Source organism: Triticum aestivum, chromosome 1D, assembly GCF_018294505.1.
Source record: "Triticum aestivum cultivar Chinese Spring chromosome 1D, IWGSC CS RefSeq v2.1, whole genome shotgun sequence".
NCBI lineage: Eukaryota > Viridiplantae > Streptophyta > Magnoliopsida > Poales > Poaceae > Triticum > Triticum aestivum.
In genome coordinates this window covers 120465624-120479252 of record NC_057796.1, presented here as the reverse complement: position 1 = coordinate 120479252, position 13629 = coordinate 120465624, and the positions used below count along the sequence as shown (strand labels likewise).

The 13629-nt window shown below is 44.2% G+C and overlaps 1 protein-coding gene across 1 annotated transcript; it reads left to right on the top strand.

The window, feature by feature from the left end:
• The first annotated feature begins 8316 nt into the window (after positions 1 to 8316).
• LOC123180699 (acyl transferase 7) lies at positions 8317 to 10384 on the top strand. Its single transcript, XM_044592812.1, has 2 exons — positions 8317 to 8891; positions 8985 to 10384. Exons 1-2 carry the CDS (start codon positions 8442 to 8444, stop codon positions 9834 to 9836), a joined length of 1302 nt encoding a protein of 433 aa, XP_044448747.1. The 5' UTR covers positions 8317 to 8441; the 3' UTR covers positions 9837 to 10384.
• Positions 10385 to 13629: the final 3245 nt, after the last annotated feature.

The window sequence follows — 13629 nt, the reverse complement described above, 5'->3', positions numbered from 1 at the left end:
TAAGATGACATGATGTAGAGGGATAAACTCAAGCAATATGATGTAAACCCCATCTTTTTATCCTTGCTGGCAATAATACAATACGTGCCTCGCTACCCCTTATGTCACTGGGAGGACACCGCAAGATTGAACCCAAAACTAAGCACCTCTCCCATTGCAAGAAAAATCATTCTAGTTGGCCAAACCAAACCGATAGTTCGAAGAGAAATACAACGATATCTTAATCATGCATAAAAGAGTTCGGAGAAGACTAAAATAATATTCATAGATAAACTGATCATAAATCCACAATTCATCGTATCTCGACAAACACACCGCAAAAAGGTATTACATCGGATAGATCTCCAAGAACAACAAGCACGACTTTGTAATGAAGATCAAAGAGAGAGAAGAAGCCATCTAGCTACAAATGCAAACGGAAGCTCATCCGCAATTACCATTTCAGCCAAAGCATCTCTAAGCTTATCCTGATCAAATCTCCAGGTAGTGAGTGAACACTTACTAGCATCCCCCTGATTCGGAGTAGCTTGTAGAGTTGGCTGCTTGTCATCCTTGACGCTATGAGGATTTCTCTTGCAGGTCATCAAATGCTTCAACAAGGATGATGTACCATTCCTTTTAGAAACACAAGCAAGCTCACTTTTGCAATAGTTGCATGTTGCTGTCGTGGCATTTACTTCCTTGCTAAAATGATTCCAAATTTCCGACCGTGGAGCCATTTCCTTCCTTTTCTTGGCATTTGCTGTATTCTTCTCAGCCTCGGCCGTCTCCTTCTGCTGCTGGTTGGGGAGCTGTTGCCCATGATGACTGTCCTTCTCCGAGTTCAAAGCATTGTAAGGGGAGGTGCCTGATAGCGAAATACGAGAACTTTGGTCTGCCATCTACAAACAACAAATGACACAACTAGTTAGCCTAACATATCAGCAATGAGAGGTGACAATTTGTTACAGAAAATATAACAGTATAAGTAAGATGAAATAGTATGTTTAACAGTACAATATATAACATCACTCATAGTTACAGGAAATAGTACATTTAACAGTAGAATTTAGCCTAATAGTACACTTTATCTACAACTAGTGAACTAACAAGTCTGTTGTCTGCAACTCTGCATACACTGATACATATACATCAATTCTGCTGTCTGCATAAGGTGTCAAAAAAATCTGTTGTCTACATACACATACTAGTAATTACAGTACTTGAGCATCTGAATCGGACTCAAACTCACTATCTATATAAATTTTAGCTACACGCCTACAGCCGATACACCAACAAGTCAACGAACACTTGACTACTTGAGCAGTTGAGCATCTGAATCGGGACAAAGTGAAACTTGGGGAGTGACAAAGTCAAGGGACTTACCACTCACGTTGATCACTTGCTGTTGCTGTCATCGATCGTGCTCAGTGCGTTGACTCCGGCCGGTGGCTCGCGCGTCTCCGTCTCCACTGGATCCAGCAACCGCGGCTCCTTCGGCGCATCGCTACAGCATCCTGCATCATGACCTGCCCGCGTGCCTCACGCCATCACGTGCCGATGCGCCGTCCCGCCTCCCGCGTCACCGCCGCCGCCGCCGCCGCTGGGGACTAGGGTTAGGACGAGAGGGAGGAGGGGTCGAGGGTTTGGGAGTCTGTGTTTCGTGTGACTGTGTGAGGGTGGGAGGCTTTATACGAGCGGTGGGGAGAGGTGAGTTGGGCCTAGGCCGCGCAGCCGCATGTGTGACCCAGTGACCGTGTGAGACATTGGCTATATAAACTTCAGTTAATATGGTTTTTTCGGGTTTTCGAGACTGGTAACCGAACCCTTACCCGAAGACCGAAAAGTCTAAAAATAAGAACCGTACCGAAGACCAATACCCGAATTAACCGACATTTCGGGTATTACGGTTCGGTTCGGGTTCGGGTAACGGGTTCGGGTACCCTCTCTATCTTGATGTGATGAATTGAGTTTTTTCCTTTGAGATTTCGTTGTTATCGGATTGAATATTTTTATGGATTTGAGAACACTTGATATATGTCTTGCAATTGAATACTCGTGGTGACAATGGGGTATCGTATTGATTCACTTGATATATGTTTTGGCACTCAACTCGCGAATTCCCGAGGTGACATTGGGGTAATCTATGCATAGGGGTTGATGCGCGTTCTTGTCTTTGTTTCTCCGGTAGAAATCTTGGGGCACTCTTTGAAGTTCTTTGTGTTGGATTGAGTATTATGAATATGAATTTGCTTTGGTGTTATTTTAGTACGAACTGTAGGATAGGTCGAACGAAAAGAATAGCTTTGTGTTATTTTAGTACGAACTCTTGAATAGATCGAACGGAAAGAATAGCTTTGAGCTGGTTTCGTACCATACAGACAATTTATTCTTATGTTCTCCGCTAGATAGGAACTTTGGAGTGATTCTTCATCGCACTTTGAGGGGTGGTTATATGATCCAATTATATTAGCACTACTGAGAGATTGCACTAGCGAAAGTATGGACCCTAGGCCTCATTTTCAAGCATTGCAATACCGTTTTTGTGCCCGTTTACTATTTGTTACCTTGCTGTTTCTATTTATTCAGATTATACAAATATATTTCTACCATCCATATTACACTTTTATCACCATCTCTTCGCCGAACTAGTGCACCTATACAATTTGCCATTGTATTGGGTGTGTTGGGGACACAAGAGATTTCTTGTATTTGGTTGCAGGCTCGTTTGAGAGAGACCATCTTCATCCTACACCTCTCACAAATTAATAAACCATAGGTCATCCACTTGAGGGAAAATTGCTACTGTCCTACAAAACTCTGCGCTTGGAGGCCCAACACGTGTCTACAAGAATAAAGTTGCATAGTAGACATCAAGCTCTTTTCTTGCGTCGTTGCCGGGGGAGGTGAGTGCATGAAGGTATATCCTTAGATCTTGCAATTGAATCTTTTAGTTTCTTTTTTATCACTAGTTTGGTTTATAAAATAAAACCATAAAAAATGGAATTGAGGTTGCATCATATTATTGATCATCTTTATAATGTCTTTCGTGAAAATGATGGAAAGAAAAATTATGCTCAATTGATAGAAGAAGAATTCAATAGAATGTTTGGTATAAATGATGAGCATGATTGCAATGTTGTTGGTATGAACTCTTTGAATATCCATCATGCTAATGATATGCAAAGCCATAAGCTTGGGGATGCTATGTTTGATGAAGATGATATTTTTAGTCCCCTAAGATTTGATGTGCAAATTTGTTATAATGATTGCATGCCTCCTATTTATGATGATTATAATGATGAAAGTGGATTTGGAGAGGTCATGACTTTATTTAGTGATGAATCCACCATTTTGGAAGAGGTTTCAATTGACTATGAGAACAAGGTTCCTATCTATGATGATTATGGTGATGACATGTATGCTATAGAGAATAATGATAACCAGAAACTTGTCATCATGATTTTAATTTTCAATCCCATGATAGTTATTTTGTTGAGTTTGCTCCCACTACTATTCATGAGAATAAATTTCCTTATGTGGAGAGTAATAAAATTTATATGCTTATGTATCATGAAAAGAATGCTTATTGTGATGGCTATATTGTTGAATTCATTCATGATGCTACTGGAAATTATTATGAAGGAGGAACTTATGCTTGTAGGAAATGCAATAATATCAAGTTTCCTCTCTATGTGTCGAAAATCTTGAATTTATGCTTGTTTTTCCTTCCTATGCTAGTTGAGTCTTGCTCCCATAATTTTTATATGGTTTTATACAGACTTACGGTGAAGCCTGTATTTACAAGAAAGTGAGTGGGATCTCTGTAGCATTTCTGATATTATATATGGATGACATATTGCTGATTGGAAATGATATAGAATTTCTAGATAGCATAAAAGGATACTTGAATAATAATTTTTTAATACAAGACCTCGGTAAAGCTACTTATGTATTGGGCATCAAGATCTATGGAGATAGATCGAGACGCTTAATAGGACTTTCACAAAGCACACACCTTGACAAGATTTTGAAGGAGTTCAAAATGGATCAGTCAAAGAAGGAGTTCTTGCTTGTATTGTAAGGTGTGAAGTTGAGTAAGACTCAAAGCCCGACCACGGCATAAGATAGAGAGAGAATGAAAGTCATTCCCTATGCCTCAGCCATAGGTTCTATAAAGTATGACATGCTATGTACCAGACCTATTGTGTACCTTGCCATGAGTTTGGCAAGGGGGTACAATAGTGATCCAAAAGTAGATCACTGACAGCGGTCAAAATTATCCTTATAGGACCAAGGAAATATCTCTCGGTTATGGAGGTGATAAAGAGTTCGTCGTTAAGAGTTACGTCGATGCAAGCTTTGACACCTATCTGGATGACTCTAAGTCTCGATCTGGATACATATTGAAAGTGGGAGCAATAAGCTAGAGTAGATCCATGCAGAGCATTGTAAACATAGAAATTTGCAAAATACATACAGATCTGAATGTGGCAGACCCGTTGACTAAAACTTCTCTCAAAGCAAAACATGATCACACCTTAGTACTCTTTGGGTGTTAATCACATAGCAATGTGAACTAGAGTATTGACTCTAGTAAACCCTTTGAATGTTCGTCACATGGTGATGTGAACTACGGGTGTTAATCACACAAAGATGTGAACTATTGGTGTTAAATCACATGGCGATGTAAACTAGATTATTGACTCTAGTGCAAGTGGGAGACTGAAGGAAATATGCCCTAGAGGCAATAATAAAGTTGCTATTTTATATTTCCTTATATCATGATAAATATTTATTATTCATGCTAGAATTGTATTAACTGGAAACTAGATACATGTGTGAATACATAGACAAAACATAGTGTCCCTAGTAAGCCTCTACTAGACTAGCTCGTTAATCAAAGATGGTTAAGTTTCCTAACCATAGACATGTGTTGTCATTTGATAAACGGGATCACATCATTAGGAGAATGATGTGATGGACAAGACCCGTCCGTTAGCTTAGCATGTTGATCGTTCAGTTTTATTGCTATAGCTTTCTTCATGTCATATACATATTCCTTTGACTATGAGATTATGCAACTCCCGGATACCGGAGGAATACCTTGTGTGCTATCAAACGTCATAACGTAACTGGGTGATTATAAACATGCTCTACAGGTATCTCCGATGGTGTTTGTTGGGTTAGCATAGATCGAGATTAGGATTTGTCACTCCGAGTATCGGAGAGGTATCTCTGGGCCCTCTCGGTAATGCACATCATAATAAGCCTTGCAAGCAATGTGACTAATGAGTTAGTTGCGGAATGAGTAAAGAGACTTGTCGGTAACAAGATTGAACTAGGTATGAAGATACCGACGATCGAATCTCGTGCAAGTAACATACCGATGACAAAGGGAATAACGTATGTTGTCATTACGGTACGACCGATAAAGATCTTCGTAGAATATGTGGGAACCAATATGAGCATCCAGGTTCCTCTGTTGGTTATTGACCGGAGAGGTGTCTCGGTCATGTCTACATAGTTCTCGAACCCATAGGGTCCGCACGCTTAACGTTCGATGACGATTTTGTATTCTATGAGTTATGTGATTTGGTGACCGAAGGTTGTTCGGAGTCCCGGATGAGATCACGTACATGATGAAGAGTCTCGAAGTGGTCGAGAGGTAAAGATTCATATATAGGACGATGATATTCGGACACCGGAAGTGTTCTAGGGGTACTGGGTACATATCGGGTCACCGGAAGGGGTTACGGGCATCCCCCCGACAACTACATGGGCCTAATGGGCCAAGAAGGGGACAGACCAGCCCCTAAGGGGCTGGTGCGCCCCATGTAGGCCAAAATAAGGGGGAAGGAAAGAGGGGAAGAGAGAAAGGAAGGGGAGCAATTCGGCCTCCCCCTTCTTTCTCTCCTCCCTCCTCCTTCCTTTCCCCTCCGGATGAATATGGAAGGGGGGAGGCCGAATTGGGAGGCGCCCAAGTAGGATTCCTCCTACTTGGGGCGCCCCCTTGGCTGCCTCTCCTTCCCTCCAACCTATATATATGAGGGGGGCACCGCTAGAACACAAAACATTGATTCCTAGCCGTGTGCGGCGCCCCCTCCATAGTATACGCCTCCAGTCATATTGTCGTAGTGCTTAGTCGAAGCCCTGCGCAGATCACTTCACCATCACCGTCACCACGCCGTCGTGCTGATGAAACTCTCCCTCGACACTTTGCTGGATCAAGAGTTCGAGGGACGTCATCGAGCTGAACGTGTGCAGAACATGCCGTACGTTCGGTGCTTGATCGGTCGGAACGAGAAGAAGTTCGACTACATCAACCGCGTTGTCAAACGCTTCTGCTTTCGATCTACGAGGGTACGTGGACACACTCTCCCCCTCTCGTTGCTATGCATCTCCTAGATAGATCTTGCGTGAGCGTAGGAATTTTTTTGAAATTGCATGCTACGTTTCCCAACATATAGTTACTATGATATCGAACAAATTGAAGAATTTGTTGCTTTTAAGGGTGTCTATAAAGTTGCTTCTTTAATTGGAAAGTATGATATTACTCTCTACAAATCTGAAAATTTTGCAATACTTAAATATTGCTATGAAAACTATGCATGTAATTCCTATGTTAGTGAATTCATTGGGAGAATTACTTCTTTGGAAGAAAATAATGATATGCATGAATCTCTAGATAATTATGATTCTGTTGATTTGATTGAAATATCCCCTCTTAATGAATGTGATGCTTGCTATTCTTATGACCATGATGCCAACATTAATGATGCTTATGGTGATGAACTTGATATAGTTCCTTATGTTCAAAACAAAATTATTGCTATTGCACCCATACTTGATAGCTCCTTGAATGAAAAGAATGATTGCAATGATGTTATGATAAATTCTATTAATGCCAATTGTGCTAATAATATGCAAAGCTACAAGCTTGGGGATGCTAATTTTGTTATGTCCACTACTTATTGCAATGATCATGATTGGGTTGATGATGCTTCTTATGATCTTGAAAATTTATTCAACCCTCATGATGAATATGATATTGATAATAAATATTGCAATAATAATATTGAAAGTGGGTTTGGAAGAGCGTCAACTTTAGGTAAAAATGATCCCACATATTTGGAGAGTGTTCAATCTTATGAAATTTTTGATAAAAGTGGGTTTGGAGAGGTCACAACTTTAGTTGATGTTAATCCCACTATCTTGGAGATTATAAATTTTTTATGCATGTGAATCATGAAGAGAAAATTTTATATGATAGCTATATTATTGAATTTGATTATGATATTACATGTAATTATTACGAGAGAGGAAAATATGGTTGTAGAAACTTTCATGTTATTAAATTTCCTCTCTTTATGTTGAGGTTGTCAATGTTTTATTCCTCTCCTTTGCATACGCTAAATATTTATCGTCTTGATAATTTGTTTGCTTATAAAATTCTCGTGCATAGGAAGTATGTTAGACTTCAATGTGTTTGCCACATGTTTTATGATGCTCTCGTTGCGCTTCAATTCTTATCATTTATGTGGGCATCATTGAAATCTCAAAGCCTATCTTAATGGCTATAAAGAAAAAGCTTGTTGGGAGACAACCCAATGGCTTTCCTTTATGTTATTTAATAAATATACAATTATACTTTTGTAATGATTGTGTTTTTTGTGTTTTAATTAGTGTTTGTGCCAAGTAAAGCCTTTAGAATGGTTTGGGTGATAGTTGCTTTGATTCTATACATTAACAGAAACTTTTACATCCAATAGCAGAATTTTTTTAAATCACAGAAGCTACGAAAGTTTTTGAATTTTTTACACATGATTGATATACAAATTTCCTACGTCGTCCTAATTTTTCTGAATTGTTGGAGTTACAATCTGGAATTTTCTGTATCAAACTTGGTCATCCATTCTACTCACGTATTAATTTTCGCTAAGTATTGACACCCGCGGTATTCTTAGCGAAGAAAATACAATTGAGTTTTTACTATTCATTGACGTTGTTTTTCAATATAGCTTCAATTTTATCATTTTTGGCCAGAATACCATGGATGTTATTTGTTCGTAGAACTTCATACGCACGCATACCAGCCACCCAAAAAAAACTTATGTATGTTATAAAAAATATTCAGATTTTTTTAGTATGTTTTTCCACTTTACTATTCATAAGGGTGCACGTGGAACAATGTTCACTAAATCGGTGTACATACAATTCGGACAAAATAAAAATAAAATTCACGCTGCATGCTCCCTGCCTACCCCAACATACAGTCTACCGAACACCTAGACACCTATATAAACCCACGCATCTTGCTGAATTAAATCCAAACCAAACCCCCGCACTTCAATTCAATTCACTCCATCAACCACACGTACCCACCCCCAGCAACAACAGCTCACCGTCACACCTCAAACCAACCCGAAGGTGTGTCCTCCTCCGGCCCTCCCCCGTTCCAAATGGCGGCGGCGGCGGCAAAGCCCGTGCCAGTGGAGCGGCTCGGGCAGCGACTGGTGGCGCCGGCGGCTCCGACGCCGGAGAGCCCTCTGCGCCTGTCGTGGCTCGACCGCTACCCCACTCAGATGGCACTCATCGAGTCGCTGCACGTGTTCAAGCCCGACATGGCCAGGGAGGGTGACAGCCCCGCGAGGGCCGTGGAGCAGGCCCTGGCGAGGGCGCTGGTGGAGTACTACCCGCTGGCAGGCCGCCTCACGGTGACCAACGCCGGCGAGCTGCAGGTGGACTGCAGCGACGGAGGCGTGTGGTTCATTGAGGCTGCCGTCAGGTGTCGGCTAGAGGACGTGGACTATCTCGAGTACCCGCTCGCCGTGGACAAGGACGAGCTGCTCCCCCACCCGCGCCCCAAGCCCAGCCGTGAGGAGGAGAGCAAGCTCATCTTGCTTGTCCAGGTACTTGCTGGATTCGATTCGCATTGCGCTGTGTCGGTGGAGGATTTGGATTTTACTGCGAGCTAAACTGGGCGTGGTGGACGCGACACGCAGGTCACGACGTTCGATTGCGGCGGCTTCGTGGTGGGGTTCCGGTTCAGCCACACGGTGGCCGACGGGCCCGGGGCGGCGCAGTTCATGGGCGCGGTGGGGGAGCTGGCGCGCGGGGCGGGCCGCATCTCGGTGGCACCGGTGTGGGGCCGCGACGCGATCCCTGACCCGGCCGGCGCCCTCGTCGGCAGCCTCCCGGACCCCGCGGGCGCCAAGCGGCTGGAATACCTCGCCATAGACATCTCCGCCGACTACATCAACCACTTCAAGGGCCAGTTCGCGGCGGCCACCGGTGGCGCCCGGTGCTCAGCGTTCGAGGTGCTCATCGCCAAGGCCTGGCAGAGCCGCACGCGCGCCGTTTGCTTCGACGAGGGTTCCCCCGTGCACCTCTGCTTCGCGATGAACGCGCGGCCGCTCCTCCACGCCCGCCTTCCCTCCGGGGGCGCCGGCTTCTACGGCAACTGCTACTACATCATGCGCGTCTCCTCCACCGCCGGGAAGGTGGCGTCCTCCACCATCACCGACGTCGTGAAGATCATCAAGGAGGGGAAGAAGCGGCTGCCCTCGGAGTTCGCGCGGTGGGGCGCCGGCGAGATGGCGAGCGTCGACCCGTACCAGATCACCTCCGACTACCGGACGCTGCTCGTCTCCGACTGGACGCGGCTGGGCTTCGCCGAGGTGGACTACGGGTGGGGCCCGCCCGCCCACGTCGTGCCGCTGACAAACCTGGACTACATCGCCACGTGCATCCTCGTCAAGCCCTGGGTACACAAGCCAGGCGCCCGGCTCATCACGCAGTGCGTGACGCCGGACCGTGTCGCCGCTTTCCACGACGCCTTGGTGGACACCAACTAGCTCACCACTGTCTCCCCACACTTCGTTCACGGGTTCCCTCCTTTTTTACACCATCTCGTTAGTGTTTAATTACAGCTTGGTGAGCGAAAGTAATGGTAAACCGAGCAAGAATAATGGCGAACAGATACTGTAGTAGTGAAGAAACGTATAAAGTGGAAGAAGAATACGCGCAGATATGGGGGACAGGTAGACACAGCTAGTAGATGGTAGTGGGCAACGGCGAGATTGGTATAGGATGCCTTTGGGTGGTCTCGGTGGCGTTGCAGGAAGTGTATACTAGTACATCCTTTTCTTCTTCTTTCTTTTTCTTCCTTCTCTTTTTGGGGGGTTTTGATTGAAGGATCGAAGCTGGGCTTGGTGGGAAGCTACCAACTAGTCTCCCCTCGACTTGTGTACTGTACTCTTCATTTTATTCCTTTCGAATATAAACCCGCAAGGTGTACAGACTATTCTCTAGTGGTTTTTGTCCATGTAAATTAGCTAATTCTACATAATTATATAATGGTATAATGTGAAAAACAGCTCATCCTGGTGTCGTCTTTTTCACAGCTTAGAAATTATCTGTGTTTTTAACAAGATCTGCGGGTATAAACTTGACCTCATAGCGTACATGTATGAAATGTTTGAAGAAATCTTCACGATACTTACATGCGAGTAGTCATTTTGCTCCAACTTTTGGCATCATTGACGTACCTATGCATGGCACAACGTCCACACTAGCTGGCTGCTAGTCCTTCCCCAAGGATTTTCTTTTCTTTTCTCCGTAAATTCTTGACCCGTCAATTTATCATGTCCTTGCAATCCAGCTGGCTGCCATAGACGAATCACAAATAGAGTATGGACTGCAGGACAGAGGTGGTCATCGTCTATCTATACTCTTCCTCCTACCGTTCCAAGACCGACAAAATTGGAACAACAGGTGACCTTCTTTTTTGCAACCGGTGACTTGACCATTCAGTTCCCATCCGGTGGCCAAATAAGTAGGTAGAAATGCCAAAGGTAGCTCATCTTTACCGAACAAATCGACTTAAAATTTCAATGCAGAATGCCCCGCGTTCCAAGCATTCTAAAGTAGTTCACCGAATGATAAGTTGATGCAGCCAAGCCTCAGTTGTAGGGGTTGGTGCCTTTGGTGATGAGAAGGAAAAATCAAGAGTGAAGTAGCAAAGCAGCAAAGGTGTACGTCCTCATGTTAGAGACAAGGGAATGGTCACGACCTCGGTGCTGTTGGATGATAGCGCGGAGCCAACGACCCAAGTACCAGGATGACACTTCTCGCGGGTGTAGAATGTGTCACACGATTTCGACGTGACCAATTGTTAAACTGTGCAGGTAGTGTCGTGTTGCTGATTTTGTGCTGGACCTTGCCGCTTGGAATCTTTAGCTGCTTTAGTTGCTTGCACGGAACCTAACCAGCGCACGCAAGTGTCGGTGAGCCTATAACAGATCGTGGTAGACGTACATGGGAGATTGGGAGGGAAGCCGCCAGCGCATCAACTCAGAGCATCTACAATCCGGACCTCTCAAATTCCCCTATACGCTTGGGATGATGCTTTGGTCATTGTCCGATCATAAAATAGCCACTCAACCAGAACCCTCAAGCCGGTTATATACATTCGGACTGTCCGCCACCCCAAAACCCAGTCTATATTTTGGGCGGATAACGAACGGACCCAACGCACACGGACGCATTCGCCACATCAGGCCGGCCCATGATTGCCCATCCCGTCCTCACATATACACCACCTTGGACCAAACCCAAAGCCCCCGTCAACACTCTCGAACGCTACACTGCCTGTCTCCTCCCCACCCCTCCTTGTCCCGCCCCCACTGTCCCCCTCCTCTCCACATGGTCAGCTCCGGCAGCGAGACACACCCTATCGACTGGGCAACGCTCGTGGAGGAGGACTCGACCTAAGTGCCATCGGACGCGAAGCTAACATTTTGTGCCGCCTTCTGTCGCTTGCCTATGGACAAGAGCGTCCCTTCGAGCTCCCCCTCCCCCCCGGTCGCCCACCATGGTGAAATCAGTCATGCCGGCAGCAGACGTGAGCGTAATCACTCCATGTCGTCCCCCGTTGTCCTGCGTCCGTCACCACCCCCATCCACTATGTTTCACAAGTCAAGGGCATAGAGATGTTAATCCGATAGTATGGACTCGGGGATGGGGATCATCGAGTCGGATAGACCCACTTCGAGATGTAACAACATATTGCCATCTCTTAGTCTTAAGTCCAGTGTATAAGTCTTGTCCTAGACATGAGGTCTTCACATGTTCTCGGGATGAGGACCAACTCACTTATGGTTCTATTAAATGACTCATAACTGGTTAATATAAAGGAAACATCCGGGTGAGTCATGAAACATTTCATGAGAGATGGTTGACCAAGATGAGATGTGCCCCTCCTACTCGGAGAGATATTCTCTGGGTCCTCATGAGTGATCATATTCGGAAAGCATGACCCATGCGACTTGGTTTAAGTGTCAACCCATTTCAAAACTATGTCTAACAGTTTCATGAAGAGAGGACGAGCTACCAAAAAGGGTGAAACGTGTGATCCTTGAGCTCGGTAACATATATCGTGAAGCAAAAGAAATGATGCATATGACACATTGTCTAGGTTCACCAATATGACTTCGCGCACACATGGTAGTTCGCACGCTCTGTTAGGAGCCGCTAGCAAATATCGGCTCAGGTTGTGTCCATGTGTACGTGAACCTATAGGATCGCGCTCAAGGGGAAGGAGCCCACTCGGATTGGATCCCAGTAGAAACTTGCCATAGAGTTCTAATGGGCCTCAAGTGTTGATCCCACCTCAGACATCTATGTAAGTGGAGGGTTGAAACCCTAGAAAGGGTTCGACCAGTCCCATGACCTAGCCATCGCCACTCCCATGCCCACTTCGTGCGATCGGACCTAGCAGCCTGCCACCCGATATTTCTCCCTACACACGGAGAAACCTTGGAGGCGTTACATCTGTGAAGCTCTAGCAAACTGTTCGAGGGAACCGCGAGGAAGTGTTCAAGGGATCGGCGAGGAGATGCTTGAGGGATCTGTGGGGAGGAGGAGACGGGGATGCGCATCGCCAGCTCTACAACATTGAGGAGGCGGTGTTCGAGGGATCCACAATTGTGATTGTGCGGCTAGTGGTAAAACTCATTAACATGATCTATCTCCACAACATGTTCCTTTTTGCTCAGTGCAATTAGCTAACGTAGCGTACCGCATGCCCAAACAATAGAAACTTACAAAAATGCAAAAATTAAAATAATGTTCAAGTTTAAAAAAATCATTTTTTATCATGAATTATAAAACGTTTGCAAGTTAAAATAAAAATGGATCAATAATTTCAAAAACCAATAAAGAATTTCGCAAAAATTCTGAATTTAAAAAATGTTCATGACTTTTTCTAAAATCACGATTTTAAAAGTGCCCCATGTTAAACCCATATTTCAAAAATGTTCCCAATTTTTTTAAAAAAAATCTTGACTTAAAAATGTTCATGAATTAAAAAATGTTCTGAATTTGAAAAATGTCCCCAAATTTCACAAATGTTCAATACTTTTAAAAAATGTTCTTGAATTTAAAAAAATTAAAAATATAAAAGTGGACAAAAGAAAAAGAAAAAGAAAAAATAGAAACCCACAAAAGGGTAACATGGACAAAGAGAAACATGGAGAAAGGAAAAGACTAATAAGGGTGAGGGGAGGAACATAACACCCTGAGCGGTCCAGCCTATTGGAAACAAGCCCTAGAGGCAATAATAAATGTTATAATTAATTTCCATGTTCA